Here is a 16,350-nt window from a genome sequence, read left to right on the forward strand (position 1 = left end):
AGCTGGCCCGAATATTATCCTGTTTAATGTGAGGCCAAAATTGATATTTTATCACTCGTCTTCAGACTGGTGACTTTAAGAATCTTCATATTTCATTGTGTCGAGGCAGTGGGGGACACTTGACAACTTGCATTCATTAGAAATGTTGCTGAAGTGTTTGTTGAGTTTATTAGGTCACAGATGGCTGATCAGTTCACATGCACTATTTATTATTTATCATTACTTGCATAGGGTTACAAAAATGATACACTGTGAGATACAGCTTCGCCATGTTTGTTTACTATTAGTCTGCCTAGTTAAGCTTTGGCTTGCAAATTTTTGATTTATGTAACTCTGTGAAGAATGTACATCCATGTTTTCACTACTAAAAGCAATGCTAATAGAGTTACTTAGAGAGCAACAATGTCGACCATCAGACGGCTAATGAGAAAACTTACATCAGTTCAAGCTCCAGCTAGCTGTGTCTTTCTTTTGATATCATTGATTGTGGTGCAGTGCAAAACTGGAGCCACGTCCACTTCCTCCTACTGGCTCAACACGATGGGGCCCTAAAGGAGACAAAGCATCTAATCAAACTGTGTAAATGTAAAGCAGGTAGGCTTACACAGGCAAAACAATCCCATGTGTGTGATGAGGAGAGAGTGAAAAACTCATATTTATGCGAAAACGATAAGATTTATTTGTCTGCGGAATAATCAATTAACACTTACGCCCAAACAGTTTTTTCCGTTTCCGTAGCTGGAGTGAAGCTCTAGCACCTCCCATGCCTCCTCTCTGATTGGTAGAGCTCTGACCTGGGCAGGGCATCCCTCTGGTTGCATTATTAACCCCCTCTACGTCACCAATCACCTTCAGTAAAAGCCCAGCGTATGTTATAATCAGGCATGAATGGACAGGCAACGGAGAAAAATGAACAGTGATAAAAACCCAACTGTTTCAGGAGACCCTTGGGGGTATGAAGCGTCTCAAAGTACAGGTTGAACCTAGATGACAATGACTGAGATTTGCAGACGAACTGCTATTTTCCTCAAGGCCTGCAAGTCATGTTGTCATGCATAGTCTCTTCTTCTGTCCCAGCACTTACAGTTAAGTTGAAAGAGAAGCAAAAATGGAGATTTTATATGACACACTACCTCTTGTCCCAGAGGGGAAATAGCTCTCACAACTCTGGGTTGACCTACTTATCTACAGAGATGGGAAATACAACTAAAATATCACAGATAGCCATTGTAGAATGATAAGTTAAACAAACAAAAAAAAAAACATTAAACCGTTAAACTTGACAGAATCCTAAGTGAAGTCAAAGAAACAACACCAGCAGCATCAAGTAGTCAAACAAGTAAGGTGACACACTCTCTACTTTAAAGTTGAAAATGACACTGATAGGGTTGCAAATAGCAAAAACATTAAGATGTTCAACCAAGTTTTTTTTTCTATAAAACTAGTATAAACTTGCCAGATAATTACATGTAGTGCACTTTGGAGAAGTCATCCTGCTAAGCAGATTTGGCTGCCAGGGAGGCATTAATCTCCTCCTGCAACATAGAGTGAATGGCCAAGGACATTCCCCTATCTTTCTGCCTTTACCAGTCTCTTGTTGCCACACACACCGCATGAGGGAGAGACAGTGTGCGCAGATACAGACATGGCGCACTCACTTTCTGTCCAAATCAAATTCATATTTCTGACGGCTGCTGATGACCTCACGGCAAATGAAGCGTAGGTCCTCGGCTCCACAGCGGCAATCAAACATGCGGCAGAGTAATTACAAAACGAGGGGTTGGAGGGAGAATTGATGCAGTTTGTCAATTAATGTTGCTGCAAGGTTTATTTTCAAAAGGTTAACTTCTTCATATTTTCTGCTCGCTAAATTAGATCAATAATAGTATATAGTATGTAATGAATACAATGAAGAGTCGCGGTCAAGTGCAGATAGATAGTGGACTGAGTCAATGACGGGCAAGAAAATAAAGTCTTTGTGCCTTCCATCTCTCACTCTCTCAAATAACCAATGCCGCATTATAAAGTTCAGCATATTTGTTCACTTTCTCGCTGTAAAAATCTACCATCTATAAAGGAAATTTGCTCTGCTAATCATACCACAACACATTCACCCCTGCTGAAGGTAAGAAAATTAACGTAAAGCAGATAGAAACTTGCTATTAAATAAAATGCACATCTTTTGTTTTTTTTGCAGCTAAGTGCATCCCCAAGAAAGAGAGGAAAAAAGCGACTCCGAAATTGCAGAGAAAAGTGTTTTTATTTATACAAGTCGCTAGAGATGCTCACCATCAGCGTTTTTTCCGAGCCATAAATAATTTGCAGAGAGAGGTAATATTCAAGCTGGCAGAGCCTTAGTTGTGCATCTTTAATGGAAGTTTTACAGAAGCTGAGCCAGTTCTTGCATATGCTGCTGCCTCCCATATGGAGGAAAAGAGACAAAAGGAGCACAGTTGGCTTGTCCTATCTTTTTATAAGTCCATGGACACTTAAATGCTAGCCTCAGAGAAAAAACGACACAGGGGGACATAAACCCACTGTGGTTTTAGGAGGGGAAGATAATGACTTTGCCTGCATTAATTTCTTCATCAGCCATCTTGTTTCTACAGACAGAGTGGTTATGAGTCGTTCTCTGAAAGTCCTGGATTATATGGATGCAGTTCCGTGTGTAATTTTGGCCCTAACAGTTGTTGTCAGCACTGCGCTTTGCGAGTTGGCAGCTGTGGAGCATCTGTTTATAGGTAATGAGTGTTTGAAAAGCTACACCTCACTTTACCTTTAATATCTTTTATTGGAGCACACTGATGGGAAAGTCGCTTCAACTTTTTGTATTGTTGTGAATCAGCAAGAAGATTCCTTCAATATGGTCAGTATTACACAGACCTGCCTTGGGCAACTATGAGAGCACATGACGGATCATTAATATTAACTAACTTTAAACAGAAGTCAATATGCAAGTCAATAAAGACTCCCATTATCGTTATATTTTTTTACTACACATACAGAACTTTAGCTTCTCTCCTTTCAATCAAGGATGCAACGCAAGGAGAACTTTGAATCAACATAGCTGATTCAACAACAGCTGAATAAACAAGCTTCTCATGACTTTTGCCCAGCTTCTCACTCTCAATCAAATCAAACAGGACCCCACCCAGCACTTTCTTTCCTGCCAAACAGTGTCTTTGGCTCAGGGCACTTCTTCCAGGACTTGCTCTTCACTGTGTTCATTTAGACAAATTTTGGGTGTAAATGTGCAGCTATTATGCAAAGCTGCCAGTCCCTGGAGCTGTGGTCATGTTAGTCTATGGGTGGAACCCTGAAGTCCTTCAGGGCACTGCAGCGCAATATGCTGCCTGCAAAAACAGAACTCTTTCAAGGAAATGAGCCATCCGTCAATCTTTCCTCAGTGAATGGAAACAGACTTCTAAAGTGACAGGATTGGATGTTTAGTTAACTGGGAAAGAGAATGGAGTCACATTAACTGGGCATGCTGATTAAGGTGAAACATTTTTGTCACTGTTGGCATGATGATGTCTGATCTATTCCCACATTTAAAAACAGACAATACAACAGCACATGTCCTGAGATCCTGTTTGTATTGCTCCAAAACGATTCATGCACTTTCCCTGCCTGGTAATAGTGCAACCACATAACCATAAAATGTACTATCATTTGGATGATAGTGGATAAAGTAATGAGCCTGTAAGGGAAAATTTAGAATAAAAAGATCTAAGAATGAAAAGAATGGACTTTTTTTCTTCTTGGTTTACTACGGTCACTGCATCTTATCCTAAATCTGCCTTGTTTTTGATTCAATGTTTTTTTTAACAGTTTAGTTTTGAAGTCATACCCATTTGGGTGTTTCTCTCTCCTTGAGGAGCTGTCACCTCACATCTTTAGGCCAGTTTGTACACAGCACCCTTTCACAGTGTGTATATTACTGCGAGAATTATATAAAGCACGAATAAAATCAGCTCAAGTGTTCCTCCAAGAGCAGAGGATGGCCTTTGGTGATTCCTTGATCATGTTCTATACATAAAACTAGCCTATATATTCAGGGGAGGATTAGTTTTTAGAATATAAAGTGAAGGTTTGTGCTGTGAGGCGAAGGGGAAAAGCATAGTGCTCTGTCGCCGGTGCTCCACATGGGTGTTATCACTCCTTGCTACCAACGGGTGAAAGAGGATGCCATGGGCATCTTTTGCTACAGAAGGTCTTTGACTGTAAAGCTGCAAGGAAAAGAAAACCAATACTAAACCAATAGTGGCAAATATAAAACTTACTTCACAGTTTAAAGAAAAGGGAGGCAGCAGGATTGCATTCTCACAGGCAAAGGTTGTGTGTGTTGAGCTTATTAATGTGGGGAATGTTTCACAGAATCTGCATGTGTGTGTTTACAGACAGGTTTTTGCGATTCCCATTACTTTTGTTCACAGAAAGAGAAGATCTGTACACGTTCGTATGTGTGTGCGTGCATGTATGTCCGCGCCAGGCGATGAACAATCCCCCCAGATGTCTCATCTGCTATGCAGAAGTCTAGAGGCTACAAACACAAACACACACACACACACACACACACACACACACACACACAGTGTGACACCATTAATAGATATACCATGCAGTGTGTTTACTCACCTAAGCTCATCATCAGCCAAAATATGATTGAGAACCATTAGAAGGCAACAGAGCCTCAGAGCTAATTGTTAGTGCATAAACCACCCTCCCTCATCACTGTGACATTCAAACTTCAAAATATTAATTTGGTCGAGATGATTCAGGTAGCTCAGGGAGCGACAGAATGATTGAGGACAGAATACATTCTTGCTACAGGAGCAGTTGCCACAAAGCTACTTTTGATTAGGCGCCGACTTGGTAATCATTCAAATACTCTGACCTCCCTCTCCTGTAGAAATATTTGCAGGAAGGCAAAGTTAGGTAGCAATATGTGTTCTTTACTGTTTCCAATATTATCAGAATTCATGATTTAGTATTTTAAAGAATGATATCCTGGACCTTGTACAGCAACAGCGGTTATGAGCTGAAGAAAAGGCAAAGAGTTTCTTTTACTAAAAGTTAGTAGTTACACTCACATATTGGCATAAGTCAATATATGTTTCTCAGGGCTCTGAATGTCTTAACCTTACGTTTGAAAATAAGAAAAAAAATCTAATTTGACATGGATGAAGTCAGTTATTTACCCTTTAAGTCCACAGAACTATACTGTTGCACTGAATCAGAACTATTCACTGCATCCATTTCTTTCAGAGAAAAGAAGGTGAGTGTCTGAAGGTGGCAAAGTTTTTTAACCTCTAAACCACCTCTCTCCCACACTCTTTCCCTCATTCCTCTCAGTCTTTCAGTTTCTCTAAATTTTCAATGTTAGTCTAAAGGCAGCATAAGACAAGAGTGTGAGAAAAATAGTAACTTAACAGAACAAACTGGTCTCAAACCTAGCCCTCTATTTGTCCCTTATGTCTTTTAACAGAGGACAAAACTCCAGAGAAAGCAGCCGGGAACAGACCCCTGCTCTGGGGTGAGCAGGGATACAGTTGTATCAAAGTTGTATTTGCAGGACAGAGGAACAGACTGATAGCAGTATGAACTATAAGGACCTCATATTTCTTTATTTGTATCTCACCTCAATAATTGTCCCATCTGGTTGTCGGAGGAAATGCCTGTATCTTTGTTTCAGCCCACTCAGGTACAAAGTGTAGATTATCACATGAGTGCTGGTCTCACTCTCTGGCAGTGCTGCACCCTCCCTGTGGGACTCATCACTGAGGCCTGCAGAGCCTGACAGGGGGTCCTCTGCTGTCCAGATATAGTCATAAACAGCCACCTGTTCAACAACAGTTATTAAGAGAGAAATATGGTTGTAAGTATGCACTGTAAAACTCTTATTCTTTGCTTGTGTTCCTCAAAGTTTAGAGGAAGCTCTGGCATCTCGTGTTTTAAGTGGGCTGCTGAATAGCATTGGATTCACAAGTTATGCTTTAAGACGGAAGAATCCATTTAAAAAAAAAAAACATGGATGCTCTTATGAAACTGGGGCCATCAGATGAGCTCCACTGGTGTAAAGTATTGTGAGTCTTTTGGGACCTGAACTGTAGCAGGTAAAGAGACAGGATGTGTTTGTGATATATGAGCATTATAATCCAGATGGCTGGCTTGTTTATGACTCCTTCTCTGCGTGTTCATGTGCGTGCATCATTGGCTAACACACCTGTAATGTGCTGCCCTTCTGTATTAGGATGAGACATGGTAGCAAGCGGGGCGTGTAACACGTTATGTAGGTCATGTAACTCGAAATCATCCATGTGTGAAGATCATGGAAGCTCCCACTCTCTCTTAGAGTGTTTACTCATGGCTGGAATGTCTAATCATGATAGATCTTAAACATAATTTCAACAAAAAGACTACGCAGAAAATCCACAAACGACACTCATTCGGATCAATTTCACACACAGCACACAATTCTGCACAATTTTTACACATTCTTATATATTGTACATGTTTTTTCAAACTGTTACTGGTAAAGAAGTACGGTAATGACACAGTGACGCACCCTTTTCAGCATCCCTGTGTTTGCATTTCTACATGCTTGTACTTAAAGTGCTGTGCAGGGCCATCATTTAAGCATTAACTAAGAGCAAGACTTACACTAGTGGAAAATATACGCACACAGAGAGTCATGAAGAGGAGGAAGTTTTTCAAGGTGACCCCCTAATTGGCTGTGTAATTATGATTCGTCTAAAAATACAGAAAAAAGAAAAAGGCAAACTCATTCGGCGGGCCATGAGTGGCAGGGTCAAGCTGAAGGAGAGGTTTAATTTGGTGCTATATCGATGTCACCCCCACACTTATAAACGGTTTGCCAAACACAACTCTAGGCACTTCACTGAGAAAACAGTGGGAGCCATTACCACGCTTGTAATTAGAGCCGTAGCATGAAGTACAAAGCAGACAACCCTGTAAGTAGAAAGGACTTCATTGTCAAAGTGTCAAAGAGTCATGAAAGCATATAAAAAGAAGACTGATAGAAGGAAGGTGTGTGTGTGTGCGCGCATCTGTGTGCAAGGTTAGGAGTGAATGCAAGGATGCATCTCTTCAACGCTAATTTAGACACTCATTAGTGAAATCGCCTCAGCTGTGCTTTGCCTCTAGCTTGGCCTCAGCCCACACCAGGCAAAAACTGATTACCTGAATTTCTTAAGTAATCAGCACCTCTGCAAGGCAATAATCAGTCTGTTTGGATAGCATGTGTATGTTAATTCCCTCTTTTTTGCTTTTTGCGGAAAACACAAATGAGAGTGTGAGCAAATCAGATCCTTTCCTATACAGCAGTTCTCAGCTTGGTGAGGATGCATAAGAGAACACAAATATTCAAAGTCATAATTGTGAGGAAAAAGAACTCCTTGATTGGCCACAGGTGTTACTATGGTCCATTAATGGCCCCTCTCCAGTATTTCAGAGGCCAAGCTGTACAGTGGTGATAGAAACACCATGTATTCTGATTCTAAATTGTATGTCACTTTAGTTAAACACACCTGCTTAAATGATCCAATGTGGTGTGCATGTGTGTGTATGTATGGTGGCTTGCATGAAAATAGATTTTTTTCATCCTATATTAGCCATGCTACCATCCTACACTGATTAGCACGTAAAATCCAGTTGACAAGACGAAACAAAAGGCTTGAAAAGGTGTTTGTTTGTTCGTTTTGGGTGATGCCATTTCATGCAATGCACCATGGCTCTCAAGAAGCATCATAGCTGAGACACAAAAAGGAAAGAGCATTAGAGGGCCTGTCTGGTTTGCACTACTCTGTTCTGGTCTGTTGTGTTGCGTTATGGTGCTAGCCTGGCTTCTAGCCGTAGCCTGAGTGCTCTCTGCACTCTACCATTGTTCCATTTGATAGCACTAAGTGACTGATTTAGTTTCAATGCCTGCATGGAGCAGACAGGCCAGCTGTGGGTTAAGCAGATAGCATTCAAGTGAGCTAACCCAATTCAAACCCAATCAAGACAGGATTTATCGTTGAGGTCTGTATTTAGAAATCTGATAGAGTCTGCATCAGTCCTTTGACTTGTATCAGGAGAGACGGGCCTTATTTCTTTTAGTGGAAGGCTATAAACAGTAAACCATGTTTTCTAGCAGGGACATAAATTTCAGGATTTGTAGACATTACCGCAAATGCACATTGGGAATGGGAGGGAGGGAGGGACAGGGGCACAGGAAGTGGGGATGGCACAGCTGCAGACATGGCTCCATGGTTCACAAATAAAGTCTGTCTGTCTTCCTGGGAGAAGATGTGTTTTCACACTTTCTGAATCACACCTTACCACACATGGGAAAAAAAGCAATCAGTCTTTAGAGAAAAGTGGTACAGTGTGACTTGAAAAACATTTTTGTTGACGTGTCAACCTGTCAATTTTCATTCAAGTGTTCCCAAACATAAGGTCTACTAAGAGATAGATTTTGAATTCGTATCACTGATATCATGATGGGTTTTTTTTGGTTGTTTTTAATTGTTTGAGCCCAAAAGATAGGTGCTCCAGCCTCTGAGATAAATGGATATATTCTAAACTTTATTTTGAATCGTTTTTTAAAGCACGACCCATATATACATACCTAAACTGGAATTTGAATATACAAGCCTCAGCTAAAAAGAGGTTGTGAGGAAGCCTTAAATAGTAATATTCCACTGGGTGACACCCTGGTCAAGAAATAGAACTGGTCCAGGCTGTGAAAGGTACAGTATTGTTGTATATTAATCTTAGATGTCCTTGACTGCCACATATATTAGTGTCTGACACATTTTCCTTTATTTTCTTGACATACCCAACATAAACATGGTGTCTAGAGCTGACTATTAAAAGAAAAAGAATCCTTCTGTGGTGACTCCATCTGACATGTCCCTGCTGACAATCAAAACAGTTTCCAAACTTGACCTCAAGACCTTGTCGTAAACTTTGCCATTCTCCAGTGATCAAAACACTGTGTAAAAGTAAGAATCAGCCCCAAGGGCAAATAAGAAATCACTCACGGTCAAATAATGTGACTGTTAATCCACTTTTATTTTTTTTAACTCTGACCAGCGGATGGACCCATTAGTGATTACTAAACACAAACTTGCATAGCCCGAGGGAAAATATAGAGAATGCATATGTCATTAAGGAATGATACATATGTGTGTCTGCCTAGATTTAAGGGCAAGACACTTGTTGGTACATATACTCTATGATGTGCATACTGTACTCTGTGCCTGTGTGAGACTGAAAGGAGGAGAGAAGGAGAAGTCTGCAGGAGCAGGCAAACTGAGCCAAGCCAGGCTGGCTACTGTCCAGAACAGGAGCCTAAGGCATGGACACAAACAGCCTTGTCAGTCCTCCTGATCCCTTATTGATTGATCCAAACTAGATAGCCATAATTACTATTCATGCTCTCTTTCTTCCCTGGATCTGCCTTCTTCTTTGTACTTTTACCTCAAATTTTCAGGAACTCCTTAAATATGACCATTGTCTCGCCAATGTTCTTTCAGTCTCACTCCATGTCTCTTTCTGTTGATTGGCATAAAAAAACAATCCAGCACATTTTTTGGCACATTATCATGTGCCATGAATGAAAATGTGAGGGAACAAAATATTCCAGTTAGTTGGAGTTTTTGAGACTCATTATTTAACATAAAAGAGGTTGTGTTGCTATATAGCCAGTGAAAATGCTACCACAGGCCGCTCCTCTCTTGTCTTACTGGCAGTCTCCTCCAATAAAGACAGAAGTTACTGACCTACCCTCGCTCTACCACCTACATATTTTTCGCAGCTATTTGCCACCCTTCACAAATTCACATGTACTGTGGAAGGGCAGGGGTTTTCTCCATTGACATGATCCTTTTGGTTGGTAGTTCTGTCCCACTTGGCTTTAATTTACAGTGGGAAAATAATTAGATTCTCACTTTTGCAAAGAGTGTAGTGAAAATGTAAACAATGCTCCCCTGCGGGCGGGTGCTTCATCACTTTGACAAGTGCATTTGAATTTGCCTGGGTGGCGGACAGGCTTGGTTATTTATGTGTCAGTCGCACATGGAAGCCCTGGCTGGGGCTGTAGTTGGGATTGGGACAATAGAAAAGTGAATGAAACTCAGTTGAGTGTGTTTGGATTTGGTAGAATACTGAAGTTGCTGGTTCTGAACTTGGGAGGCTGGAACGGCACTGTTGCTTCTGGCACTTAAAAATGGACAAGAGGCAGTGGAGCTAGTGTTATCGCTGAGAAAAGATTTATTCTTGCAGTGAGGAGACATCTGGTGATGCAACCATATCATCTCAATATTTCTCAGCAAATGCTTACACTTTCATTGTCACTAAAAACTGAGCTCACCTACTAAACAACAAGGCACGAAAGCTGGTGAGGCTTAAAAGAAAGATTTTGATTGGGCATAAAATACAGCAGTCAAAGCTTACGAATTGTTGCTAAGTGATGAGATGGGAGTGGAGCACTTTTGACTTCGAACTTTTATTTTTTTAATGTTGTTAGCTGGATTCAAGTTAATGCTGGCTGGAAATATTATGCAGCAGCACTGGTACAGTAAACCAAGCAATATTAAGAAGTATTTGAACTGTTCATGTAATTGCTGGTGGAAAATTAATCAAGAGCTGTTTATCAGATTAGGGTAGACTTGCACAGCATAAAGTGGTTTGATAGTAATATCCTGAAATCTAGTGGCATGGAAATGATCAAACTGAACAAATACCAGTTTCATTGCCTATGTGGCACCAAATGACCATGCTTAAAGATACTATCATGGAGATTTAGTCTAAAATGATTGCAATGGGGTTGTTAAGCCAATATGAGGCAATGATAATCTAGTATTTGCTTTATAGATATACAGCTGCATAATACATATGAACCGAGTTGTTAAGAGAATGGGAGGTTGGGTTAACGGGTTAACTGAAATAGTTTTGCTCACCACATTATCAACCCACGTCTGAACAATACTATGTGTCTTCAAAAAGATTACAAACAATAAATTAATATTTAGTCTATTTTACAGTATATTATATTAGATCCACATTGTCACTTTACAGTAATAAAGATCATTGATATTACTATTTGAAACAATTGTTTCTGTTTATTTGAAATAAAAGGCATTCACAACAGAGAAATGCAGTAGACCCACTTGTACAGACAGCACCAAAAAGGAGCATCAGTGATTATTGTCAAGTGAGAGAACAGGTAGACATAGTTGCTTCTTTTGTCCACTCACACACACACACACACACACGCACACATGCACACACACGCACAAACAGTAACACATGCTAACACACACATACAACGATGCTCACAAACAGACAAAGCCTCACACAGTGAGGCAACGCATGCGTGCATCTCCAAGGCCTGCGGGCACTTGAGGCTGTGCAGAAGGCAGTGGGGGAGGGAGGGGATGGAGAGTTGTGGGGTGATGGGAAGGTGGAGAGGGCTTTGGTGCATATGCGCGTGTGTGTGTGTGTATGCGGTGGGGGGAGTGAGTGCACTGAGGCTCTCTAAACTATAGAGGGTCAATCCCTCCACTCCACTGCGACCACCATTATTTCTGTCAGACATTTCTTCGGTTCAAGATCTAGCTGCTGATCACTTGGTTCGTGCCACAGATACAGGCGGTACGAAGACACACAAACATACATGCCAACACAGGCTCATAGAACAACAACATCTAATATGGATTAAACACAACAATTTGAATTAATAGGCAGATATTATAAATTAGAAATGTGCAAGCATTATTTTTCAGTCATACTGCACTGATTCAATGACTCATTGCCATGAATCATGCACATGTACACAGAATACTAGCCAGTATTGGGCAAGTCACTAGAAAATTGCAATCAGTTAATCTTTATATAAACAAAAAATGTTTGTTTTTTTACCACAAATCACTTGCCAGAAAAAGCAACCGATCACTTGTTACACATATTACACAGCTCTAATTAATGTAGAACAACTCAAATTCATTAGAATCAGCCTCACTAACCAAACACAGCTCTCAGTTTCAGTTGCAATGTTCACACTATCTGCGACTCCTAATAAAACAACAGATATCAAATGTTTGCATCTGTAGCTAACGTTAGCAGGCACAGAAAAAACAAGCTTCCTTGTATCTTACCAGCATCTGCAATTCTCCCCTTTGGGAGGAGGCAAGCCACCTTCCTGTTCCACTCTTTCTGGAACAGTCTGTCCACTGAATGGAGACGTATCAAGCTTACAGTTTAACCCTCATAGAATGACGCTTCCAGTAAGACAGTAAAGGAGCTCACCACAAATGTCAAAGTAACCGACAGTGACTTAAAAAGTATGTGTTAGACAATTTCTGAATTTCAGAGTGTTATTATTTACATTACCTGCTGCAGAAATAAAGTAAAGCTGTTTGTGGAACATTAACCAAGTAATGCACTACTGCCTGCCACTATACATGGCTACACACTGAGTCTATGCAACACACACACATAAAAATCCAACATGGGCTGCAGTAGATTGCACATGGCTGGGAACAGACCAAACTTCAAAGCATAAAAGGCCGCTGACATACATGCATGGATAAGCCAAGCAATGTCAGCCATTAGAATAGAAATAGATATGCTATTATTGTAAAATTGGCCAATATGTGGACAGTCGGCAGATATAATTGGAGCAGCTTGAAAATGGCATGGATGCACACAGTCTGCGTTGGGCCTGATTTGGCTGAAGCAAAGGTCTATGTCTGGTTAAACGCACCACTGGACAAGACAGGCCACCCATTCATATTTGCATGGAGGGGCACAAATATCTGCATGCATTGACACACACACAGTGACAAAATGGCTAGTATGCTACAGTAGCTTTCATCCACCCTCCTCTCATTATTCTGCTTCTCAAGCAAAGATCACGGTCTATAAATAGCTCCACATGAACAGTCATAGTTAAGGTGCAATAATAAACTCCTTCCAAAAGTAGCACATCCCAAACTGGACTTCGAGAAAAGATAAACAAGCGAGAGTAGCTGTTTTTGCAGTCAGAATAGACCAGATGACTTTAAAAGAGATTATACACTGAGATAGCATCTCTGAGTGCCTGAGATAATCCAGAAAATAAGATATGCATAATTCTCTGTTACTAATCTCCTTTGCAGAAAGCCTACGCCCGACCTACAGTAAACAACTCAGATAGCAGCTTCTTTTTCTTCCATATCATTTCTGAGTCACTCTAGGCCTTAAAGAGATTACTTTTCAAGGTTTACTTGCAACTTGAACTACTAAAGACAAGTAAGTCAACTCAACATTTAAACACTTCTTATTTTCTTTGCTTGCAAATCTTTCAATTGTGACATATTAATCAAGTTTCTTTAAGAATGATCTCAAAGGCGATTAACATATTGAACAGAGTCCATATGCAAAAATGGAACTTCGAACCTGCCACAGCATGCTCATGCTGTAAGCCAGATTCACACAGGTACACTACAGCATTTGCATGCTCTGGCAATAAACCGCCATGAATATGTGATCCTTAAATGTATTAATACCTAAGCCAAACCAATCACATCACCAATACTTTCCACTAAACTGATTCAGTATTTGTGTCATGCCTCCTCCAGCTAATCCTTTTGTGGTGGGAAAACATATTTCTCTCACTCCAACTGGATGGAGCACATATCTCGAGATGTCATGTTCACTTCTCAAAATTTTATGACACCTGGATTCATATTAAGATGCTGCAGACAGATGCCAAAGTTGAGGATTGCCTTTGATATCCAGAATTTGACTTTGGAGTAGCTTCAACCTAATCAAGCCTTGGAGGCTGGAGGTGATAAGTATCCAAGCCAATAACCAGAATGAGTGCTGGGAGTCAGCGGTTAGGCTGCACACGCGTGCTCTCTCACACAGAATCTAAATGTGCATGTTCATACACACACTCTATGTTGTCTCTTAAAGGTTATAAGTAAAATCCTTATGGAAAAAAAACCCAAAAACGTAAGAATCTATCACTCCTCGGGATTTCATGTGGGGCTGTTAAGTCACGACACCTGTCACAGTCAACAGGACTTCTGCATCCCCTCGAGGCCAAAAGAAGCTGCCAAGGTCAAACTCTTTAGAGGGGAGGAAGAGAGTGAGGGGAAAAGAAGTGACCAACGACGGACAGTCACAAAGAATCAGATCTGTCACATTCAAGCAGTAGAATCTCTGTGGAGCCAGAGGCTGGATTTGCATGTTTGCACGAGTGTACGTTACATACAGCATTACCCCCGTGTACATCTTAGGTATAGATGTCAGCATGTGTGGCAAATGCTCTGTAACATTTCCTCAGCCGATGAAAACAACTAATTTTCCCTCCAATAATGACAACTTATTGAACCGTGGAGGAGTTTAAAGGTTTGCTTAAATCATAGTCCACGCAGCCTGCACAGATCTGGGCAAGGCGGTTTGGTTGCTAAAACTGAGATTTGTTGTCCTTAATTGTGCTCTGTGTTTTGTAAATCTTTTTCACTTCTCAACAGTCCAATTTGTTGCCTTCTGTGTTGCATTATGGGATGGCAAGGGAATAAGAAAGGACTCCTAAGGACTTGGCCCGGTGCAGAGAAATGGAGTGAAGAAGGAAAAACGAAGTGGTGAAAATCTGGTGTCAATTTAACCTCCTCCAGCTGCACATGTTTTGACAGCTGACAGGCGAAGCTTCACATTATGAAGAAATTATAGGAAAAAGCTCTTCCCCACTAATGGAATCATAATTGTCCAAAATAGTCAAACTCTGTGTTTCCAAACAGTATCAAAGCACTTAACTCAATATGTTTGTGTGACACAGAGGTTGAATACATGATAGGCTGCCAACCAAAGATACTTCCGTGTTTAGACTAATTCTCTTTTTCCCTCTCTTATTCCTTCCCTATTGACAGAGAAGCCTGCCCAGGCCTAGGCATTGGTAGATAATGATATCCTCTCCCTAGATTAATTGTAAGGGACACATTAAGCAATGGAGCTGACACTCCCTGTAATTAAACCATTCACACCGACGAGTTCATACAAGAACATTTTCTCCTTTCTCTCTGCATGCACAGCTGGAGCAGTTGGCCTCTCTTGCGTTTCTTTAGAAACGCGGACTGTTTGTGAGCAAAGGGAGTGTGCATGACAAATCAAAGAGCACATATTGTTTAGAGATTTCTTATTTCAGTTCAGGTTTTTACAATAATGGATCTGTATGCTTTAATGAGCCAAAAAAACACAAACAAATTTTGCTCGAGAATACAGTGCAAGGCAGAAAAATGTGCAGAATGATTCTTTGTTTAACGTGTCCCTAACTTGCCACAAGGACAGAAATATGTAAATATGTTCCATGATGATTTCATTCGGTAAAAAAAGAAAATCTTCTGCATATCGGATATTGAGGAGGTTAGTGAACTGTACCTCCTGTGGGAGACAATAAAGAAAATGCACACAATGGCACAGCTGGCACGAAGGCCACAATCTTTGACTTGCGGAAAAACACAGAAAACAGTCTAAGATGGAGAAGAAGTTGTGCAATTGACTGCAATGACTGATTCAGAAATGAGTCAGGGTTTTCAAAGAACTTAAGAGAAGAGAGCCAAACAGATATCTGGCATTACCAGAGGTCCGTTTCACGTAGCAGGTTTTGTGAAAACTCTGAGTAGGTTAACCCTGAAATGAGGGAAACCCTGAGTTTTCCGTTTCACAAAGGGAGGTAACTCAACCCCAAGAAAGAGGGGTAACTCTAGCCTGTTTCACAAAGAGAGGTAACTTAACCTCACGGTCAGTTACCGGAGTAACAGACTCTCTGAACCTAACCTGGTCGGGACCAGGTTTTATTCAAGAAACCTTGAGTTTCTTTCTGTCTCCGCCCTCTTTCAGCCACACACGCCATTTGATTTCCTCATTCATTCAGTCAGCAGAGCGAGTTCTTCTACTTCTATAAGTCCTTTAGGCACAGTAGGAGATTACTTTTTTCACGAACATGTCCTTTTAAAAACGATCCCGTGGATGAAGGTGCAGCATTATTGCGCAGAGAAATAAATATTCGTCGGAGATGGTTATCAGACCGCGCATAGATTTTTGCATTTACAGACAATTATCTTTTTGAGCGGCACCATCAGAATGTGTTGGGACAAAAGAAAAAAAAGACATAAAAGACAAATAAATATTTGTATGAATAGGCTTAAAAAAGACATAAATATAGGCCTATTATATTTTATAAAGGCACTCGTGTCTTGGGGGTGGATTCCCTCAGCCACTTCCCTCCCGTTAGAGGTGGTGGTGCTGGGCACCACCCGTTTTACGGGCATCTGCCTTCTTTCTGTTGGCTCAGTA

The 16,350-nt window shown here is 40.8% G+C and overlaps 1 protein-coding gene across 1 annotated transcript in view; it reads right to left on the reverse strand.

Annotated features, from left to right (window-relative positions):
- Positions 1-203: 203 nt before the first annotated feature.
- Positions 204-16,350, reverse strand: part of ofcc1 (orofacial cleft 1 candidate 1) — a 72,449-nt gene continuing 56,302 nt past the window's right edge. The window contains exons 21-23 of the mRNA XM_075452446.1: positions 5,642-5,842; positions 711-849; positions 204-548 (exon numbers count right to left, since the gene is read on the reverse strand). Coding sequence (XP_075308561.1) covers positions 478-548; positions 711-849; positions 5,642-5,842 — 411 coding nt within the window. The 3' untranslated portion in view covers positions 204-477. The remainder of the gene's footprint in view (positions 549-710; positions 850-5,641; positions 5,843-16,350) is intronic.

This window comes from Odontesthes bonariensis, chromosome 20 (genome assembly GCF_027942865.1).
Source record: "Odontesthes bonariensis isolate fOdoBon6 chromosome 20, fOdoBon6.hap1, whole genome shotgun sequence".
Classification (NCBI taxonomy): domain Eukaryota; kingdom Metazoa; phylum Chordata; class Actinopteri; order Atheriniformes; family Atherinopsidae; genus Odontesthes; species Odontesthes bonariensis.